This window comes from Castor canadensis, chromosome 2, assembly GCF_047511655.1.
Source record: "Castor canadensis chromosome 2, mCasCan1.hap1v2, whole genome shotgun sequence".
In the NCBI taxonomy this organism is placed as follows: Eukaryota; Metazoa; Chordata; class Mammalia; order Rodentia; family Castoridae; genus Castor; species Castor canadensis.
This window is the reverse complement of record NC_133387.1, coordinates 19,810,870-19,834,947: the sequence shown is the minus strand read 5'-3', so window position 1 is coordinate 19,834,947 and position 24,078 is coordinate 19,810,870. Positions and strand designations below refer to the sequence as shown.

The window sequence follows — 24,078 nt, the reverse complement described above, 5'->3', positions numbered from 1 at the left end:
TTCCTCTAGGAAAACATGTTTTTTTCTGAGATGGGACGATAAAGTTCTCGGATGACAAATTTCTGTCTACGTATTAATGAGAAGTGACATATGGATTAAGAAAGAGAAAATAAAAGTTGAAAGGCATTCTATTTATTAGATATTTTTAGCCACTGCTCTCCCCATCCACTTTCCACCCTCCAAAAAGAGAGAAGGAAATCAAGAAGAATAGGAATACGAACAGGAGATAAGAAGTTTCCCCTACATTTATCTTGCACTCCTCAGCCTTCTATGGTGTTAATATTATCAATGTAAAGGAGTTTGAGATCCTTGAATTAGAAAAATCTCCCTGACCAATTCATCCCTTCTTTTGGGAAAACAGCAGTATGCCCTGGAAGACCTATAAGAATAAAGCCTATTTTTCAGATGATAATAATATCATAAAAATGGTTACTATGTGCTAATCACTGGCCTCCCTACTTTGCTAATATTAGTTCTTTTAATCTTAACACCACTATGAGTTAAGTACTACTTATACTTTCATTTTAAAGGTGAGGAAAATGAGACCAGAGAATTTAATTCACTTACTTACCTCCTTCCTCTCTGGGGGGAGGTCTAATGACCAGCTTTGTGCCCTCTACCTCCCCCCTCCAACTTAACATTGAATGAATGCTGTTCCCTGTGTGTGTTCGCAAAGCTTTAACCTCTGGTCTTTGAGTGAGTGAATCTGGTAGAAATTGTATAATTGCATCAGATCCTGACAGATGAACAAGCTTCTCAGGGAGGAGCAGGATTAGAGAGGATGGAGCAAAGAGGATGGATCCAGGGAGAGTATTTGGTTCTCTGTGAGTCTACCTTAAAAAACCAGCCCAGGGGACTGAATACTACTTTGGGAGTCCTAAAAAAGAGGTCATGAATGTACCTTTTCCCCAGGAGGAGACCTAAACTCCCATTAAATTAGCAACTCCTCTAATTTCGTTGTTAATATCACAAGACTTTTGTATGACAATTATAAGTTCTTTCCATAATTTTGAACTTTTCCATATCTTCACTTCTAAATCCTGGCCTGTTGAAGCCACAGAACAGGTAACTGGAAAGAAATGCAACATTGTGGTACAAACAGCTCAGACTTTGGGACCAGCCAGATAATGGCTAAGATACTATGTGTATAATCCTGATCAAGTGATTGATTTCTCTCGCTGAGTTTACTCATCTGGACTATAAAATAAGGACAGGCATATCTATTCATTATTACTGTAAGGATTAGATGAGATGCATCTGCCTGGAACCTAACAAGCACTTCACAAATAGAAGTTACCACTATTAAATAAGTATTCCCAAACTTCTAAACAGTGTTTGTTTGAGTCACTGGTTCAAACTCAAGGTTGACAGGTCTTGTACATTTTTTTAAGTCAACAGTCTTACTGTATTTTTTTTACATAGACAATGGCTGTTGTATTTGGGTTTTTAGTCTTGGAAATGGGAAACTTACAGCTTTGACAAGGAGTCAAATTTAAGTCAGTTGTTTGTTGGTAGCAGCAGCTAGCCTCAGGGCATGTAAGATTATTCCTAGGGTCTCCTACAGTCTCCCAAGGACTTGATATGCTTTGCTAGGGACCTCTAGGGATACTTGAGGACTTTAATTCCTTCTGTTGTACTTCTGAGCTCCCTAGTCAAGCAGAACCCAATACTTTTGACATCTCGGAGACAGAGAGCACTAGTTAGCAAAGCTTGAAATTACAGCAGTGTCCTGACTCTGAATACAAGTCACCCAGACACCTCTGAGCTTATCTTCTCAACTGTAAAATGGGAATAGCAATAGTGCCTGTCTCACCAATATTATGAAGATCATATTAGATCCTGTGTGTGACGAAAGTGCTTTGTAAGGAATTGCAATGTGTTATTGCTTGGATGGATCTGAGTTCATGAGTTCACTCCAGAAACAGCTTAGCCACCAAACAGGGTAGGATTAACAGGACAGTCCTGCTGTCACAGATTGTAACAAGAAGATGTCTCACTTTAACTTAGAAGCTAGTCCCACTTGTACTAATAATGTGTAGGAAAAAAGTCTGGTTTAAATTGTGGTCCATCATGAAAAGAGGAGAAAGCATAAGCCAGGACTAGGGCCAGAGCAGAAGGTAGCCCTGTGAATATGTGAGAAGCAGAAAGACAGAAGGGAGGGGAGACTTTTATTTTGCTCCAGGTTAAAAAGAGAGAGGAAGAGAGGAAGGAAGGGGAGGGAGGAGAGAAGGAAAAAGAGAGGAAAGAAAGGAAGAAAGAGGGAGAAAGAGAAAAGGAAGAAAGGAAGGAAGAAAGAAATTACCAAATTACACCTCTACGTTCAGGTGCTTATCCTGGGCCTTAGAACTGAGACAGATCAATGTGGACTGCACAAGCCCAGCCCTTCTTAAAAGTAAAGACTAGGCGCCTGCTGATTATACATTCAACTCCCTACAAACGTTCAAATTATAATTCCCTTAACTGCATTTCTAAGTTTCAAAAATACCCTTCCTAAAATGCATTTTTATGAAAAAAAAAATTAGGACTATATTTTTTTGGTTTGGCCTTTGAAAAAATTTTTGTTTTCCAAAACCATAATTGTGGCCTACCCAAAATGGATTGTTCTTCATACAGTGAGGATTTAATTTTTCCAGCCACTCCCCGCCACCCCGTGCCTATTACCCTCTGTTCATTTTGATGAAGTACACATGTTATGGAAGCCACTCCTGGGCCCTTGGACAGGAGCAGCCTCTGCCTCTGCTGTGTCCTAATAAGGGCATGAGCAAGCTCCTATGGGTGAGGTAAGGGGAGTCAGGCGGTGGATGGTATTTTTGCTGATTGAGGAGGATAAGGTGTGGTTTGGCAGGTACCTTGTTGGTTTGGCTGGCTCCTGACCTGGTTTTTTCTTTTTACAGTTCAAATTTTGTAAGAGAAATGGTAAGAATTATTTTTTCACAGCTCTTTGGCTGAGCTTTGGGAATATCATCTTGACACAGTCTATCCATGATAGAAATAGATAAGAACCGAGGTCATGTGACATTTTCATCATGCAAGGAAGTTGAGGTTATAGGTTAAATCCACCCAGTCACCAAGTGATGAAGGTGGTGTCGGACTTGGTTAAATTTGGTCACAGAGCAAGGGATATACCACACAGTATGTTTAACCAATCTTTAGTAAGTTTTGAAAATTTATTTGCACAATGATATTCATGCCAACTTTTGCTTAGAAATATTGACACATCATAGCTCAATTTTAAAGAAAAGGAAAAGAAACAAAATGCCTGACTTTAGGATCATAGGACAAGTTGCTCATCTATGTCCCCTCTGATCATGAATGTCTGCCTAGGACTTCTCTCTCAGTTCTGTTTTCTGAATGACTCTACACTGCCTTTTATCATAACTCCATCTGGCCCTAACTCCCAAGTCAGTCCTTATGAATCAGTGTTTCTCAACCTGACTGCAGACTGGAATCACTTTGAGAGTTTTAAAAAGTTCTCATGCCTGGGTTATATCCTAAGCAGTTCTGAGTTAATTGGTCTGAGGCACAAACTGGGTATCAAGAACGCTTAAAAGCTACCCTAAGGAATCCTAAAGTGCAACCAAGGCCAATGACCTTGAGATTTACCTGTCTGAATGTGTCCTCTGTTGTATCATCAGACTCCCTAAAGGGCCAGGCCCTTTTTCTTTCTGACATTCTGAAACCTTTAATGAAAATACAGCATATATATTAAACAAGTCAGACAGGTTTCTTCTCTGGTTGGTAGGCTTAGTGCTGTTGTTTTAAACCCAACAGTAGAGAATTGTGCTTCTAACCAAAATCAACTTCTAGACACACAGGTATTGTTTAAACGTTATTTTCTATTCATGTAAGGAGTGAAATGCTCTGCCAAGCACTGTTTTCAAGACAAGTTAAAAACAGTGTATTCATTTCAAAATCATAAGTAATAAAGCTATACTTTTAAAGTTCTCTCTGTACGTGTGAGTTATTCATGCCTTGATATTTAAGTTAGTGAACAAGCACCTCTTTATTTGATCTTCCTTTAATATTTTAAGCCAACTTCACATTGTGAAATTACTATATCTAGCAATGATAGGGTTCTATAACCAAGGATTAAAAAATGTAAGATTATGCATCTTCAAAAACAATAGAAATTGAGAGTACAGTATGAGGATAGGGAATAGTTTTAAATTTTTGTAAGAATCATGGATTAGTCAACTGTCTGTTTTGAATTTTTGTAAGAATCATGGATTAGTCAACTGTCTGGAATAACTTCACTCTGTACTCCTATTATGAGGAAGAAAGGTCAATTGGAAATTCAGTAAAACAGACTGAACTGGAAATACACGTTAGAGAATTACCACTTTGAAATGGATGGATTATAAGCATAGAGCTGTTATCCAGGGAGAGTATGTTAAGTGAGAGAAGAAAAGAGTTGAGGAAGAAACCCAATGAAAGACACAAAGGAAACTACAAAAACAAATGGTAGGCAGAGAATTTCAAAGAAGAAGATATGGTCAAAAGTCAAAGCTCTCTGTGAGGTTAATAAGACGAGGTAATAGCAATTCTTCCCTTTTTACTTCCCTTGGTTTCAGTTACTCATGGTCATGCTTGGTCCAAAAATATTAAATAGATTATTCCAAACATAGTTCATAAGTTTTAAATAGCTTTTGTTTATAGTACATTGCTGTAATTGTTCTATTTGTTATTTGTTATTGGTTATTGTGGTTTATCTCTCACTGTGCCTAATTTATAAATTAAACTTGACATTGATATGTATAGGGGAAAACATAGTGTTTGTATGTATGTGTATATATACACATATATATACACATATGTGTATGTATGTATGTCTATATAGGGTCCAGTGCATCCACAGAATGCACTGAAGTTTCAGGCATCCACAGAATGTCTTAGAAGCTATCCTCCACAGATAAAAGGGAGCTGCTATGTAAAGGACCATTGGACACTTTGCTCCAAAGTATAGCTCTAGAGAGCCCAAGCCCAAAATGCAATCTCATTTTGGAGTATGGCTATGAGTGCCTAGATTGAAATGTACCACATGGAGTCAATATAGTGTTCTGAGAGCTTTAACAACCAGATTGAACTTTTATTATTTTGATCAACTGGAAAAGTGATTAAGATGTCTAGAACTAAACAAAATTGCCTCTCTGGCCTCATGTAGATACATCCCAAGTGAGTTTAGGTTACATAAAAAGTTTAAATTAACCTAAAAGCCTAGCTCTAAGATTAAATGCAAAAGTGACAAGGCAACTAATGATACAGTGGAATTAGTCATCATGGGCTATATTAATGACATCCACTGAATTTCAGAACCAGTTTTGTCTACAGCACATGAAAACATTTCTAAAAGACTGTCTAAATCAAATGTGCTTAGTTTACCTACTGTACTGAATTATTTTTACTTTCCATAGACATCACAAAAAGCCAAAACCAACATGAGGCTTGAGACTGAGGAGAGACAGAATGCAGAGAAACGTAAGAAATTTGCAAGGGAAGGTGATGGAAGAGGAGTTGTGGAGAGGAATAGAGCAGCAGGAAAATAGAGAGCTGCTCTATTCCTGAGCCAAGTCAAGGCCCATCACACGACAAGTAAAGAGACAGGCTGGGAGCACGTATATATGTGTGTACAAACACCTACACAGATAAGCTCTTGATGCAGGCCAGAGTCCACAATGCGACTGGAGAACAACAGTTGACTCGGTTTGCCTTTGACCCATGCGTATTTACTAGATTCAAAAGTCAGATATCTTTCTCTCCATAACCGTTTGGTTCTTGTTAACAAGGAAAACATACCTTTTCCAGCACTGAACTCAAGGGATTGTCTGTACATAGTTACTACGTACTGCCCTCTATAGAGAAAGCAGCATAAGAATGAGAAAAATATTTACAATAAATCCATTAAACCTTTTTCCATTCTAGGACTCAGAAGTGAGAAGTGGTGCAAGTGGTACAGTGCTTGCCTGACAAGTGCAAGGTCCTGAGTTCAAAACCCTAGTACTGCCAAATAAATTGCATTCTAGACTAATAAGCAAGATGCACCAATACTTACCTAAGCAAACTCCAGCAAGAAAGTTCTTGGTCAAAGGTTGCCTTCAATTTTTGGAAGGAAGGAATTAATAAAAATGTGAAGTATTTGGGATTACATTTTCTGTATTGCATTGTTGTCATTTTGTTAGATGGTTGGCTGTTTTGTTTTATTTTATGTGACAAGGTCTCACTACAAAGGCATAGCTGCCCAAAACTCATTATATAGCCCAAGCTTTCCTCAAACTTTCAATCCTCCTGTCTCAGCTTTCTAAGTGCTGAGATTACAGGCAAGTACCACCACACCAGGCTCCTGTGTTTGTTTCTAATACCTCTTTTTTCTCCAAGCCTACATTTGAAGCTGCCACTACCACTTCTAGGTTGGTTTAATATGGTTCTGTTCCATCACTTCATAGTAATAAAGTTGAAATCTTCATTTCTTCCCCTGATAAAAGGTCTCACATTCAGGAATGTGTTAGTGAACTTTCATGAGCACCATTGTTCAGTGTTTTAATGCCATATGCCTTTCTTGAATGCAGTTACTAAACATTCTTACTAAATACCTACTTTATGCAAGGTACACTGGGTAAGCAGACTAAAAACGTATGAAACATGGCTCTTGCTTTTAAGAAACATGTAAAGTGGGTGATACATTAATAATATACAAATATAGCAACATGTGATACCTACTTAGAACAATCACAAAGATAACATGGGAGGGAAAGAGTGCTCCTGGTTGACTTCCATGATGAGGGAGTGTTACATTTGAGCTGAGAGATAGATGAGATCATTCTGTGTGAAAATGGAGAGGAGGGGAGACCATTATAAGTAAAAACATGATCAAAGAAAAGAAGGTAAGAGTAGAAAATGAAGTTAACCAAGACAAAGAAATAAAGCTTTACTGATATTTGTCATGTTTTCTGGCACCCTCACCTTTCCTCAGTCCATATTTCTGATCACATGTGAGCAGTCCTAAGGGAAGAGTGTGTGTTCCACCCCTGCAGCTAAGGAGTGGGGCACACAGTGACTCATGACAGTTTACTCTTCGTGGGGTCAGTGGATATACAGATGGTGAGGCTTATCTAGTTTAAACTAAACTGACTTTTGGGAAATAGACTTGCACCTAAAAGGATTTCTGCAGAAGCTGTAGGCTGAAGGTAATTTGCTCAGGATGCAAGGAAAGGATGAGAAGTGGGGGAGCTGACACCCAGGCTGTGAGGGGAGTGCATAGGAGCACTTCCACAGCCACACACTTCACTGTTCCCTCAGTGAAGGTGGGTTTCCTCTAGAAGAAGGGAAATGCTTTTCTTTCTTTTTAAATGAGCTTTTTGAGATACAATTCACATGTCATACGTTTCACCCATTTAAAGCGGACAAGCCAATGGTCCTTAGTGTGATCACAGACCTGTGAGACCATCACCAAAGTAAATTTTAGAGCATTTTCATCTTCAGAAGGCACTTCATGCAGTGGAGAAATCATTTGGAAAATAGCCCCTTTTTTGGTGCTTTTGTTGTTGAAAAACATGTAACCGACGGAGACAATCACATCTTCACACTTCACTTTGGTAACATTTCAATCTGTTGAATCTCCCAAACAGAACATTTCAGTAACTTTTGAAGCAATTTATTAAACAAGTACAACACTTTTGCATGGCTTTTAATTAACAACTGATTGACGTTAGGACAGACGTAAATTGTCCAAGCAAATTGCAGTATACTTTAACATACTAGTATCATGCTTCAACTCGCCAGGCTGATAATGTATTTCTCTCATTGGTACACAGCTATATTTGCGAGGCTTTTTAAAAATTAAGCTCTGTCATTTAAAACTAAATTCCAAAGGAAAAAGAACAGAGAGCCAGACATTCAAATTACTGATCACAATGTGTTAAGCCAAGATTTTTTCAAAAATAATAAAAGTTTTATAAACACTAACAAATTAATCATTATTTTAAATATAAGTTTATTTCATTGACATTCTTTTAAATTTCTGTTTTGTTGTGTGATAGCTATAACAAAACAGCAATATATGTGTATAATTTATAGATAAATGAATATGCATATGTCTATAGAGATGCTAGTGGTACATGTTTAATTTTTAACTTATAGGAATATACTATATAATATGTTTTAAACCATTGATTTCAATCAGGGATCAGCAGCATTTTTGTACAGAGCCAAATAGTGTATATTTTCAAATTATGTGCCATGCAGCCTTGTTATAATCACTTAGCTCTGATGTTGAAGTGCAAAAACAACCATAGACAATATGAGCATGGTTGTTTCACTTTATTTATGAAATGAAGAGTGGGCTGAATTTGGCCTGCTGGCTACAGTTTGCTGTGATGGTTGGCTCAGATGACTGAAGCCTTTGTTAGTGTACAGAACACCTTGAGAAAACTGCTAAGCTAGAAAGACAACAGATATGGGAACCTTTAGACCTGGGTCAGTACTGATTTTGTAATTACTCAGGTGAGTCACTTGACCTTTCATACCCTAGATTGCCTTGTATAAAATATGGCACTCAAATTGAAAATAACCCCCCAAATCTCATCTAGCTGTATTAATGTATGACCCTAAAATCTTACCACTTTACCACAGCAGTGGATTTCAGCTGGGATCTGAGTTAGAAGGAGAATTAGTGAAAATCTGATTTAAGTCTGTGTAGGCAAAATGAGTGCAAGAATAGAAGCGACAGAATTTCCATTCTGAAAAACTAAAGTCCCAGCCTGCCCTTGCAGAATCCTCCATAGCACAACTGTCCTAAGCAATTGGAGGATTTGCTGAACCAAAGTTTTCTCTTGCCACCAAGATTTATGGAGCCCTTGATATTGGGTAGCGAGCCCTAATTTCTTTTTATTTCTTGGGAAAAGCTGCAGAGTGAGATGAAACACCTGGAAAGAAGACAGAAGCTAGAAAATCCTCTGTGTGTGCTACCCTAAATTTAGGCCTCCTTTATAGAGGGCAAGAGCCTTTGGGAGAATCCTCTCTCATACTTTGAGAAATGGTTGGTCTGCTCCTTCCTGCTGTTGGAAACCATGCTCCTGTTTGTGCCACACACCTTTGGAGCTTCACTAATGTCCTTCTCGCCACACCCCAGTCAGACTGAATTGTTTGCTTTTCCATGCCTATGTTTCCTGACTCTGCAACCTTCCATTTGAACACTCTGAATGGAGTAAGGGCACTTTCCCCCCTCCAATCTCCCAATTGTAGCCTTCCTTGAAGGTCCACTTCAAATGCTACTTTCCCCATGATCCCTTAGCTACAATTGTCTTATCCTTCATTTAAACTTTAAATCCCTTTACCCATAAGTCTCCCATAATACCTACCACATTTGAACTACCTTTGCATCCTTATGTGTGTCTGAGCTTCCTTACCAATTATAAGCTCTGTTCAGAGATTTTGTTCATCTTGGCCTCCTTCCTCAGTGGCTTGAACACAGTAGATGATCCATCAGTACTCACCTGGAAGGATGAACTTACTCCAGTCACCTGCATGTCAGTTTGCATGTTAGTAGAACAAGATTTCGGGCAGCATCCCACTAGCACAAGTCAAGACTCTGCCTTGGTATCTCCACAATGCCACTTCCTCTGCACTATCTATTCCCATAGACCCTGATGTCCCACCTGAATTGAACTGCCCTCCCTCAAAGTCTAGTTTCCAAATGGATGAGTAGTTTGGCCAGAGAGAGGAACGTACACAAAGTTGGAAAACCATAAGCTAATGCCAGTGCTGTAACTGCCATTTGTAATTCGAAAATGTGACATTTTCAGTGTAAACTCAGCTATCTCCACTCCTGAAGCAATTCCTCCTCTATCAGGTAACTATTTTAAGGAACTAATGATTGCATTAGTGACTAGTCAAAAGACAGCCTAAGCCTTATTGGCTAATAATCTACTGTTGGGACAGATATTGGCTGGTCTAGACAGGTAACTTCAAGCCACTTAAGTGTTTCTAACACCCACGCCTCCCTCTCACAGGCCTGGTTCTCTGAGTCTTCAGCTGTTGGAGGTTCTAATTCAATTATCACTCACAAATGTGTGTTATTAATTAGTTTTTAGATATTAATGTTACCCATCTGTTAAAATGATCACATTTTATGGGGTTCTTCTGTTTACTCAAAGAAAGTCTTCAGACATGGTTTGGTTTGATTTGGTCAGGCTGGCTTTTTACCAAATCACAAACAAGAGTCTGTTTTCATTCCTCCACCATGAGCAGGCCCTGTCTTAGGAAAGATTGTCCCTGAAAGGATGATGACCCACCAAGAGCACAGCAGACTCCTCCACTTCCTTTCCCAACAGTAAGGAGGATGGACCCATGAGCAGTGGGGGCTGCTAACTCCCCTATCAGAGTAAGTGTCTTTTCCAGTGGGTCAAACATCCAAGATGTGGCCCTTCGTTTTCCACTTCCTGACTCCACTAACGGTTTGTCCTTCATGCACAAACCAACCCTTGCAATTCTACCAAACAGATGGAAGATACAAGCCAACTGGACGCTAAACGAGCTTGTACAATCTCTGGAGTCAAGGAGGTAGTAATCACTCAGTATGCTTTCTTTTTCGAATGACACTCACTATTTTTCACAGTCTCTACTGGGGCTAGTAAAAGTGCTCCAGTGTGTAACCTATCAGTATTCTGTTTCCAAAGAAGAGATGAGAGACAGGAGAGAAAAAGAGATGGGAAGCTGTGCCTTCTGAATGGAAAGGAGACCCAGGGTGGAGGAAATAAATAGTAAATCTTTTTCCAATTAAGAAAAATGAGAGCGGAAGCAGAAAAGCTCCAGAGGCACTTTTTTGGAGAAGGAACGATCATAAAAGGCCTATTATGAAAATCCATTACCCATAAATTTCCCCACATTAAGCACTGCCTGTCTGTCTGGAGAGAGTCCTGAGAATTCACTCAGCTGACGCAGGGTATGTGACTTGACTTACGGTGTCCACATGCTGGGTACCATTTCCGATGGAGTGTCTGCAACACCACTTTCCCTTACAGGGATTCCCTTTAATTAATTAGTCACAGGCTTACACTCCCCATTTAAGGACATCTTGTTTTCATTTTTCCAGTTCCATTTTTTTTGTTTTGTTTTTTGTCAAATGTTTACCAATGTGATAGTAGTACCATAATTTGAAGCTGAACCACATGAAATTATGGACTTTTTTTTACTGCATCACACAAATATTTCAAATTTGGGAGTAAGACTGAAATTTTTAGAACCCTGTAAGTATAAGGCTCATCTCAAATGAGTTCAGGTTTTTAATATTCAAAGATGGAACTGGAAATTTCTGTTTCTAGGAGATGGTCTTTGAGTATGAAAAGAATTGGCTTATTAATACACCTCTGGCCATATGCAGTAGGATCCAAATTAACCAGTGGGAATGTGGGGAATCTCCCTAGACCCTGCCCTGGAGCAGGTTTTATTGAGTTGTATATCCAGGTGTATAACTTTATGCAAGAATAAGAGTTGGCAAAATGTCATGTTGCCAGTCATAGGCATCTGAGTCTGAATTATTTTCTCCTGTTATACTTTTTTAAAAATTGTAGTTCTGTGCATGTACTACATTCATTAATCCAAGATTATCCTTTAATAGGTATGACAGCCGGAGAGCATCCCCAATCACATTTAACTTTTGACTGATAGCATTTTCAACATCTAACATATTTTAATGTTTCATGTGTTCATATGTATTTGAAACTCTTATTCATTATTCAGCATTCTTACTAGACAGAATTCAGGCTGGAAAAGAAGAAAAGATAATGTTTATGAAAGCACAGGTCATAATTGGGGTTTAGCCACAATTATTCCAATTGAATTTTAAATAAAATTGGAAAGTGAAGAAAGAGTTTGACTAATTTTATTTTAATTAGTATCCTGGTCACTTAAACATTTCTGTTTCTCCTTTTAATTCATTTCAACCAAAGTTTAACTCAAAACTCAAGTAAACCAATTAAGCAGTAATGTATGTTTTCCTCTACCCTTTCTTTCCATATCTACCATTTGTAAACATTTATAAATTAAAAAGTGAGAGTTAGGCATGATGACACATACCTGTAATCTCACTTACTAGGAAGTGGAGATTGGGAGGATTGCAGTTTGAGACAAATACCAGGCAAAAAAGTTAGCGAGACCCCATTACAACCAATAAAAAAGCTGGGCATAGTAGTGTTCAATTGGAATCCCAGCTACACTGGAAGCTTGGGTAAGAGGATCATAGTCTAGGCCAGTCTGGGAAAAAACATGAGACTATCCTAAACAATAACTAAAGTAAAAAAGAGTAAAAACAGCTCAAGTGGTGGAACACCTGCCTAGCAAGCACAAGACCCTGAGTTCAAACCTCAGTACTGCCAAAAAAAAGAAAGTGAATGTCCATATCTAAGCAGGTTTGTTGTAGATGTAGATGGCATGGTGCAAATATATTTCAGTCCCATTTGTGAGAAAACAAATAGATTGTTTATCTCAAGAAACTATGATGCCAAAATCTGTATTTAATGGTATGCATTCTTTCTTTTAAAAAGAAACGTGAGAAAAAGAAGAAAGTAAATCCAGATTTTGTTTGTTTTATTATCTACTGACTATCACAAACCATTTATGAACTTTTCAAAAGAAAACACCATAAATTGAATAGGAAGTTAGACATTTATCCCATCTAAACTATAATCTCAAAAAATGTTTGGAAAACTCTGGACCTCATATATCATTATGAACTATCACTATTCATAACAAGCAGAAATGAATCTTAAAAACATGACGTTGTGTGAAAGATGTGACTATGGAGTGCAGACATTTTTAAGAGACTCAACATGAGACTGCAGGCAGGTCTCAAGTGGTAGAGTGTTTGTCTAGAAGACATAAGGCCCTGAGTTTAATTGGCAGTACCACAAAAACAAAAGAAAAGAGAGAAAAGAAAAAACTATTGTTTGGGGATGGATGCACACCATGGTGGCAAAACTATTAAGAAGAGCAAGAAAATAATACAAATTTCCCCAAATCGGGTTAGTGGTTATTTGCAGGCCTTCAGAAAGAAAAAGGGATGACAGTGATAGGGGACACATGAGTCCCCTGAGGTGCTGGTCTTTAAGTGGGGTAATAGTTGTGAGGATGTTATTATTGTTCTTTAAAGTGGTCTTTTACTATGTACTTATTTCTAGGTAAGATGATAATTCAGGATAAAAGTATTTCTAATTTAAAATAATGAACCTCAACAATTAGAATCTATCACTTTTAATTTCTTTTGGTTATATGTGTTGATTCAAAAGTGAGGCCCTCAGCTTGAGGATCTGCTTGCTATGGGACAGGACCATTCTACAGTGTTCTAGAACCTCCTATAACTCAGGTTCAGAGTGAGAACTCCCAGTACTCCCATGGCCTCTTCTAACCAGACCTGATCGATCAGATCCATGTGTTGATCAAGCTGGACATTACAGTCATAGTGGTACTAATAACTGGCCTGTTATGGCATGTGTGGGTACAAGAGGAGGGGTTTTTTCACTGTGTGATGCTCTGCAACCTGTTCCCCTGTCAAGGTCTGTGCTTATAGAAACTTGTGTGGTTATGGGACACCATCGTTGTGAAAAGCAAATGATGTACTGACGCTGATAACTTGTGAGGACATACTTAAGAACACTAAAATTTCCAAGCACACAGTGTTTTATTTTTGAGAACTCAAATGTATGGTTGGTCACAAACTTTAGTGACTCAAATGTGTTTATATATGGGGAGATGGGATGGGAGAAGGAGGAGTAGATGAAGTCAGACATACTTCTCTTCCTGGGTGATTTTCTTAAAAGTAATGTATCTTCTTGTATAACTTCATCCCAGTAGAAGGCACAATACTGATAGAGCACTGAACCCAACATTTTTGTCTTTCTAACCCCACCAAAAAGAGTTTCTTTTTTTTTTTTTATAGATACCATATTTTCTTTTTTTTTTTTATTTTTTATTTTTTTTCTTTTATTATTCATATGTGCATACAAGGCTTGGTTCATTTCTCCCCCCTGCCCCCACCCCCTCCCTTACCACCCACTCCACCCCCTCCCGCTCCCCCCCCCTCAATACCCAGCAGAAACTATTTTCCCCTTATCTCTAATTTTGTTGTAGAGAGAGTATAAGCAATAATAGGAAGGAACAAGGGGTTTTGCTGGTTGAGATAAGGATAGCTATACAGGGCATTGACTCACATTGATTTCCTGTGCGTGGGTGTTACCTTCTAGGTCCAAAAAGAGTTTCTTCTAAATCAAAGAGGTTTTCTTTCACTCTGTTCTACATAAATTATTAACAAACCAAGTGACTACTGTCTATTAATCAATTTCTAAACATATTCTGACTCGAAAAACCTTTTTATTTTCTTAACTTTTTTCTGCATTGTAATTTTTTAATTGCCTTTCTTTTAAGGGCTCCAAGAAAAAAATTCAGAGTTAGACTTTATGTGCATTAAATAAAACCACAACATTTTCAGACACCACATGTAAACGAAATCATATTTAAGAGCCTGGAATGTTTCTATAAACTTCTTTTAACTTTCGAACATACAGTAAGTCTGCTGGGCAAATATGACTCATTTCAGTAGCTCAGGATTTTCCTTCATGATCATAGCATGGCCTGAGATTTTGCTAAGAACATTTGAGCAATTTAAAGATATGTTTGGAGAATCTGCTTGCTTTTCATATTATGAAAGAAAATCCCTGGGGTTTTGGTACATGAAAAAGAATAATGAAAGTATGCATGAGTCATGTTGCCTTCAAACAGTTGACAAGCATATTTTTCAACCCACATGAAGTTTTAACTCCAAGTTGGATCCCATATTAAGACCTGAGTTAAGATAGTAACATTGGCAGAACCAATAATGATAATAATAACAGTTGATGAAGAAGTTGGAGGCTGTGACCCCAGACCTTCCTCCTGGGTGTTGGCTACATGGGATATGTATAGCTACATAAAACTGGGGACAGGACAGTGCTCTGGTTGAGTGTCTCAATTGTAAGCCTGAAGTCTCCTTTAACGAACACAACTTTCTCTCAAACAACTGATCACATGAAAATGGAGCTACACAGTGGAATGCAGAGAAATCATAACTAATCTTGGGGTCCAGCCTACTGTCTCCTGGCCTAGAAATTATTATGAATTTACAAATGGAAGGACTTTGGTAAGAGTCATTCTTTTGGGTGGAGAATTTGTTGAATCTATTGGTGTTGTAGGCACAGAATTATTTGTTAAAATGAAGAAATGTGGCAGAAACATATAAGAAAAATAGATTTAGATACTCTGATCTGAGTGGAAAAATTTCATAACTGGTTCTCTGAGACTTTTCTCACCAAAACTGTGGATCTGAGTGTGGGTCCATTTAGGTATGTGTGCTTACCAGTCATGGGGAATGTTGAAGAACACAGAAGGGTTGGAAGTCTGTTCAGTGGTTCTCTACTGGTGAAGTTTTAGAAAGAGATTGCCAAATTTATATTAATAACAAGTATTTTCTGTAGTCTTATAACTATCTCATATTAGAAATGTTTTTTAAATATGTATAGATACAGAAGTTTATAATATACTGATTATTTTTATGCATTATAGAATTTATATTTTATTAGACTTTATTAATAAATAACAAAAATATGATCAATTTATATCTTAAATTTTTCTTGATATTTTAAAAGGATCGTCAAGTCTTAAAATGTTATAAATCACTAAGATAAAGAAGATTAAATCTTTTCTCTGAGTCTATCAACCAGCAATCCATCCAACTTGCTTATTTGAAATGACAGAGCATAGGGATTAAATTGGAAGAGAAATTTTACAGAATCTTTTAAACCTAAATGAAAACATTCTGTTCCACTTCTCAGTCTCTCCCTTTAAAAAAATGCATTATGTGGAATAGGGGGAAAAAATGAAAGAAAATCCAAAATACCTTTAACACAGAGTTACATATACTATGAGATCCTATTGAGTAGATGACAAAAAAGAAAGGTATGCTCGGGGAACTAATTTTGACATTTTTTTAGTCTTTTAGTTACAAAATTCTAGCTATATCACACATAGCATGTGAGTTAAAAATACAGAATAGTAAGATTGCAAATCCAAGCTTGATTTAATGATTTTGTTATCCAGTCAACTACTCAGAGCGGTACTGTGATTATCAACACAAAATAAATAAATTTATACTCACTGTAGACTTAAACTGTACTTCTTTTTCACTCCCTAGGTCTTTAATGCTCCTAAACATGTAATAAAATAATCCCCTGCTCCAATAAAAGAGGTTACCTTTTTTTCTTACTCATTTTTAAACAGGGTTTCCTGCTCCAAGATCTTTTGCTAATAAAATGCAATTTACTTGAAAACTCAAAGGAGGATACCATGCAGATTAAAATCAGAAAATTAGCAAAGTGGGGGAAAAAAAGACAAAATAAAGGAACTAAGAACAATATTCTTAAAACTATGGGGGCAATGGGGTACAAAAAACAACCTGTACTGTAGACAGTCTGACAAGAATGTCACCAGTGTTGACCAAGTCATGAGGGATGACGAGGAGTATGGGATGAAGGGAAAAGACTGAAAGCGTTGCTAAAGAAACTTCTGCCATTTCACTTTTCTCATCTGGTATACATTTAGACCTTGCCCATCCTGATGTAAAGTCCTCAGTGATTTCCTTATTTGCTATGGCTGCAGTCATTTTATTTATTTGACCCCTCTCTCTGAAAGGTCCAGGATATAACATGGTCATCCTGTGAACTGAATATACCGAGGCAGAGGGGCTCTGGCATTAAAGACTTGAAATGGCTTTGTTGTAAAAGCCACAGCATCACAAGAGCGCTCTCCTGTTGCACAGATCTGCTTTTTCTTATCAAGTAACACCAGGGCCTTTAAGCAGTGGTCCTGGAAATGGAAGAAGAGTCAGTCCTCTCTACTTTTTTCTAGCACACAATCAGATAACCTCATGCAACCATTATGGGTTTTTGGATTGTTTGCATTTAGTCATAGGGGTGTGTGTTGGGGGGGTTGTTTGTGTGTATGTGTGTGTGTCTGAGCACACACATGATAAAACTATCTCTTTCTTCTGAATGTCCAGTGAGTCATTTTGCTATCAGCAATTCTGACCTTCCTGTAGAAAGATCACTTCCTCCTCCAAGTTTTTGTGACAAGAGATGAGCAAAGGCAGTTACCAGGAAACAAAGCAGAACACTCTATAGTCCTTAGGCCCCTTACAGCCAGCCCGGGTGGAAGCTGGTAGGTCCCAATCTATCCAACACTTCATTAACAGAGAATTATTTAGTAGATTAGTTTGTGGATTACTAGTTTTAAAAAAAATCCCAATAAAATGCATTTGATTAAAGCTCTAATAAATATAGTTGAGTCTTTCTCAGATGATTCAGAGGAATGCTGAGATCCTACACTGCTTCTGAATCATCTGGGAACATCCGTTGTCTTTGTGCTGTGGAATATGGGCGGACTGCTTAATACCAGCATCTGCTGAATTTTCACTGAAGGAACGAATGGATTGTGATGCCTTTATTACAACCCAGGACTCGGCGAGGTATGGTTTTCCTGTCAGCAGCATTTCACATAGCTTTAAGTGGGTGGAAAATGAGAAATGTTAACATTTGTCTTTAACTGGAGCCTAAAGCAGAGATTCTGGCATCATTTTGGATATATTAAGGATCTTGGGTGCTTGTCTGTCTTCTTGAACAAACCTGCTTTATGGTGAAAGTAGAACTCTCCTGCATTGCTGATGTTCTGTACCTTTCTGGCAGGCAGTTTATCAATGTACATCAAAAGCCTCCAGAGAAAGCATACTCTTTTTTTCTATTGACAATCTTTTCATTTGTGTATATTAAATTGTACATATTAAGGTGTTTCACTATGACATTTCCATACAAAGCATACTCTTACTAAATACACAAACTAGCTTTTGAAAAGTTTTCCCAAATAAATAATTGCACAAATAGTAAAAGTGTATCTGTTATGACGTCCCAGTGACACTGTTTTGTTTTTGTTTGTTTGTTTATTTGTTCTTGGCATTTGGGACAGTACTGGGGACTGAACTCAGGGCCTTTGTGCTTCCTAGGCAAGCGCCCTACCATTTGAGCCATGCCCCCACCCAGTCCCTTTTTACTTTTAGTTTGTTTTGCAGATAGGATCTCACACTTTGCCTGGGCTAGCCTTAGATTGAGATCTTCCTACCTCTGCCTCCCAAGTAGCTGAGATTACAGATGCGCACCACCACACGCAGGCCATGAAGCACTGTTTGTGAGAATATAATGTTGGAAAAAAATCTTAAATGTCCAGCAATAGAAAATTGGTTAAGTAGCTTATAGTATAGCCAAAAATACTATGTATTTGTATATACATATATGCATATATATATATATATATATATATATAAAATACTATCTCTGTTGACATTCTGTTTTGTTAATGTGTTAGAAATATCCATAAATAAGGTAAATAAATTATTTATAAAATGGTATGTATAGTACAATCTCACTTTCTTAAATATCTGCATAGATATTTAAGAATTCTAAGAAGCTGGTTTTTAGTTTTGCCTTTATACATTTTGAATTGTCTAGTTTTAAAAAAAAATTAAATGGAGGCTGGGGAATGGCTCAAGTGATAGAGTACTTCCTATCAAGTGCAAGGGCCCTGAGTTCAATCCCCAGGACCACAAAATAATAAGTGTTTACTTTTAGAATCAAAAAATAAACACTTGAGTTTTCAATTTTGAAAGGAAAAAAATAAGCCTGTGGCAAAAGTATGAAGAACAGATAACTTGGGAAAATGTCTAAGAGCTAAGAGACTGCAGTTTGCTTCGCATGCTGAGAGCTAGTGTTGGGGTCTTACAGTCAGTGTTTCTACATATATCAAGTCATTTGAAATGAACACAATTCACTTATAAAGTCAACTGCTAGGCTTTTAAGCCAGCAACTGGGCATGTTATGGTGGACAATACCAAGAAACCACTTTCATTCTTTTGTTTTTGCGACTGTTGTTCTTAACTTTGTGAACAATTTTTTTATTAGTAGTAAAAGATCCTTGCAAAGCTACCTGTGGTAACCCTGTATCCTAGAAAGGGACAGACTCTACTAATGGCTTGTCCATAAATTTTAAGTACACTAAGTGGGAAGGGTTAGGAGAGACAGTGGAGATGATCCTGTTGCTCAGGTCACTCCTCTGATGAAGAATCCAAGAGGAAGAAAAGTTGAGTTAATGCCCTGGCCAAGATGGCAAATCTTGTTGGTGTCAGAACTAAAAACCAGTAGCACCCCACCATGAAGCTCATAGAGGAGGTGGAAGCAGGAAGATGGTCAGATCTCAGATTTCTCAAATATAGTAGGAAATGAGGGCTGAAATTAAATTCAATCAGGAAAGGGAGGAGTTTTGCTTTTAGCATAAGGGTGTGCTATGTGGAACTTTTGTGTCTCTTGCTTCTCATGGAAGGTTCCAAGTAACAGCCATGACTTCATGGCTGATCCAGAGATGAAGAGCAAATTAAGACTTTCTGTTTGATTAGCTTGGGAAGCAGTCATTAAGGACTCATTTTCCCTGCTGTGGTTAAAACTGTCTACTGAGAAATAAGCCAAGGGAATATTAGGCCAAGAATCTGATGGTTGAAGCCAAACCACTGGAAAGAGCTTTCAACTGCAAACTACAATGTGATTGAATTAGAAAGGAACATTCACATATCACATTGTCACTTCAAACTCAACAAGTCTAAAGTTGAACTCATCTTATCTCACAACACAGCTACTTAACTGAACTTTCCTCATAACTAAAAATATTGCAATTTACAATGCTTTGTGATAATGTACTGATTATTTCATTTGATTGTCACACACTTGGAGACAAGGAAATTTAATTCAGGTTTATCAAAGAGCTGTAAATTCCTAAAAATTCAGTTCTGGAAACCAAGTTTTCTGAGTCCTCATCTAGCCATCCATTAACTCTACCACACGCTCTCTATATTTGTGGAAATTTACTAGTCAGTTTTATAGAATTGCTAAGTGACATTTTACTTACATTGGCATTTGAGTATTGCACACTAGCAGATTTTAGTATGAAGTCAGATTATCTGAAGCAGCAAAGAGCAAACCAACCAACCTTCAAAAATTTTAATCTTGTTTTTTTATGAGATACTTAAGTGAAGAAAACATTTGTAACATTTTTATTATTGAAGTAAAAAGATGACACAGATAAAAGAAGGTACGAGATCTAAGCCTAAAAATGGCCAGTTTGTAAATCTAACATCACTAGTCATATGACTGTTGGTGTAAAATGTATGGTTCTGATGTTTTGTTTCCTTTACTTCGAAAATTATTTTGACTCTGTAGTTATGTAAGAATTGTAAACATATTCTAGAGCTCTGGCATACAACTTTGTGCCTATTGTTAACAATACTGAATTATATACTTAAAAATTTATTGAGAGAGTAGAGCTCGTGTTAAGTGTCCTTATCACAAAAAAAGAACATTAACATGAAATGTTTACATCATATCTGGATTTCTATTTGTAGGTATGTAAATAACATTATACTAAAGACACTTTAAAAATAAAGTGTTGGAGGGTTTTTTGTATTTTACTTTTAGGGACTCACTATGTAACCCAGGCTGGCCTTGAGTTCATGATCTTTCTGCCTTAGCCTCCCAAGTACTGGAACTACAGCTGTGAGCTGCACGCAAGCTTAATAAAAACACTGCATCCCACTGCAGTTCAGCCTCATCCCCATCCTCTCCTCACCCTATGGACCAGTCAAACCACTGCTACCCATGAGTTGTTGGCATTCTGTACCTTAATACTCAAAATACCTTCAGAAGCGGCCAAGTTCACCACGCAGATCATTTCCTCTTGACTTTGGGCATGTGTAGTTCCATAGCTCCAGTTCTTTATTTGGGAATAAATATTAGGGGATATTATCTAGCAAAGTAATCTGGCTTGTATAATTTCCTCCAGCAGGCAATTGCTTCAGATGAAACTCTAAAAGCTAAATAAGGTAGACACGTGTGAAGGCCTCTGTGACTCTTCTACCTGCCTCAGCCTTAAGGCTTCTATCTAAACATGCATTGTGGGCTACTATGCTCCGTGGGGGGATGGTAAAGCACGCCTTAGGTCCTTCCAAGGAGCTGCCACCCCTTCAAAATGCACTGACTTTGAACTCTCCTACCTATTGTAATTAACACCTCCTCTCTCCAGGAAAAAGGAACTGAAAGGAGAAACAATCCAACCAGAGAGAATTACCCTGCTCTTTTTTTAATGAACAACCCTGGCTTATTAATACCAAAATATTGTCTTGAGTGTAACTTGATTCTTTTCTAATATCTGTGACAGTGTCTCCACAAAAAAACTCACACAATAAACTGAATATTTTTAATAGGTGTTTTGATTTTTTTTTTTTTTTGATCCAAGACTGGTGTTGAACTCACTCTGTAGCCCAGGCTGGCCTCAAACTTGCAGTCCTCTGCCTCAACCTCCCAAATGCTAGGATTACTGGTGTGCACCATCATGCCCAGATGTATCTTGATTATTTGGTTCAAAACTTTGGTTTTTTGCTACTAAGTTTTACATGTGATAATCAACATAATAAAGAAATCAAGAAGGAGGGCGTAGAAGGGTGAATGTGGTGGAAAAATACTATATACTCATGTATGAAAAAGGAAAAAGGAAACCTATTGAAACTATTCCAGGACTGGGAGTAAGAAAGATAAACAAGAATGATAGGGGATGGTGAATTCAACTATGATACATTGTAAGAACTTTTTTCTTTTTTTTTTTCATTTTTCTTTTATTATTCATATGTGCATACAAGGCTTGGTTCATTTCTCCCCACTGCCCCCACCCCCTCCCTTACCACCCACTCTGCCCCCTCCTTCTCCCCCCCCTCAATACCCAGCAGAAACTATTTTGCCCTTATTTCTAATTTTGTTGTAGAGAGGGTATAAGCAATAATAGGAAGGAACAAGGGTTTTTGCTGGTTGAGATAAGGATAGCTATACAGGGCATTGACTCACATTGATTTCCTGTGCGTGGGTGTTACCTTCTAGGTTAATTCTTTTTGATCTAACCTTTTCTCTAGTTCCTGGTCCCCTTTTCCTATTGGCCTCAGTTGCTTTAAGGTATCTGCTTTAGTTTCTCTGCATTAAGGGCAACAAATGCTAGCTAGTTTTTTAGGTGTGTAAGAACTTTTTTAAATGTCAAAATGTACCTCCAGTACAATACGATAACAAAAATTGTAAAAATAAAGTAATTAATTAATTAAAATAGAAAATAGATAAATCTAAATATGCTGACCTACAGTCTCAGAAGGCAGATTTTTTACCTTATTTGATCATTGTAAATTATCGTGTGCAGTTATTGGCTTGATGCTTTTCAAATATTCACAAGCTTGAAAATCAGTCACTTGGTTCTCTACACCCAAGTTGCTGAACCATTCCTTTAGAACGCTCTGGTTCACTGGGTTCACGGGTGGTCAAGTTCAGGACTGCTCCTGCCAATAAGGTGGCGAAAACAGTTGGCAGCTGGGAGGTTGTCTTTGTAATGAGGTCATCTTTGCAATGTTCTAGAATCGCCTACCAGAGGAACGATGATGATGAAGAAGAGGCGGCCCGGGAACGGCGCCGCAGGGCCCGACAGGAAAGGCTGCGGCAGAAGCAAGAGGAAGAAGCCTTGGGGCAGGTGACTGACCAGGTGGAGGTTAACGCCCAGAACAGGTACTGGCCTCTTTGCAATGGAGAATCTCTCTGGTGTGTCTTAGCTTGTCTGTTGGATGGACTTTGCCAAACGAAGAATTCCCTTCTCAGCCCGCTTGGTCATTTTCAATCTATTTTGTTTATTTTGGGGCCATTTTTGGCAACAAATCAAATTGAACAATCTGATGTAGACATTAGGACCCTTTATATACACCACTCCCGCCCCTAAATAAACCCCCAAGTGAAGGCTTTTTATTTCATTTTATAACCTGATAGCTTTTAATTTACTACATGTGGTGGGTTATAGCTTTAAGAAAAACTCATTACATTCCTTTTACAAGATACTGCAATCTGTTTTGAACTGAAGATTTATTCGTTTAATTGAGTCATGGACACACAATTAACACTTACACATTAAAAGTAGGTGGAAACTGTAAATGTCTTCTTTTTCTTAATGTACAGCTTGAATCAATATTCTCTGATCACTGTAGTATTCAGCAATATACAGAATTCAGGGCTGGGGGTGTAGCTCAAGTGGTAAAGTACCTGCCTAGCAAGCACAAGGCCCTGCGTTAAAACCCCAAGACCACCAAAAAAGAAAAAAGATGCAGGAGCCTATTTAATTTAGTATGATTATTCAAACTCATTTAATAAATTTACTACTACATTTTTTTCCACTAAGGCCCTGGTGAAAAATCAGAGACATTAAGAATACCGAATAGGTTCAACTTCTTCAAATAGGTCTTTTGCAACAGAAATAGTGTCACAAAGTTCATTGTGATAATAGTTACAATAGTTATTATATGTCGTTTACATGCCCCAAGGTTTAGAAGAGATAAGGACATTTGGGGAGATGGGAAAAAATAATTTTAATTTGAACTATGGGCTGATTAAATGCAATGAAATTACATTGTAAGATCTTGATGTGTTTTTAGCATTGGGTTGTTTTATTTTGTGACTATTTGGAGGGGCTGTTGATAGTTCCTTTAATTTACTCAATTTAGAAAATTTTGAAGGGAGAGGGTCATAGCCACTTTGCCTCAAACTTGAGTGGCTGCATCAGATTTGTATGGTGGTCTTGCAAATGCTTGTGGGCAAGACAATAAGGTAAGTAGCTCTTAATTAGGGAGGAAGTATAGCAAAGGGGGTACAGGTATGATCTCTAGAGTTCACAAACTGGCTTCAAAAAGGTCCAACTTGTCCTTTTATTAACTGTGTTTCTTCACCTAAATGGAGTAAAAATTATACTTGTCTCCTAGGAGTATTGTTAAACCTTGATGAAATAATAGTACATGTAAAATACACAGTGCCTTGCATATTGTAAGCATGCAATAAATTTCACTGTCACTGGAGTCCTGTAGAAGAAAGATAGAATAATCATTCACTACCTTTC

The 24,078-nt window shown here is 37.7% G+C and overlaps 1 protein-coding gene across 6 annotated transcripts in view; it reads left to right on the top strand.

The window, feature by feature from the left end:
• Nucleotides 1-24,078, top strand: part of Cald1 (caldesmon 1) — a 212,496-nt gene that overhangs the window by 153,012 nt on the left and 35,406 nt on the right. For all 6 annotated transcript variants that reach the window (XM_074062703.1, XM_074062699.1, XM_074062711.1 and 3 more), the window contains one exon: nucleotides 22,560-22,706. In XM_074062703.1, the coding sequence (XP_073918804.1) occupies nucleotides 22,560-22,706 (147 nt within the window). The remainder of the gene's footprint in view (nucleotides 1-22,559; nucleotides 22,707-24,078) is intronic.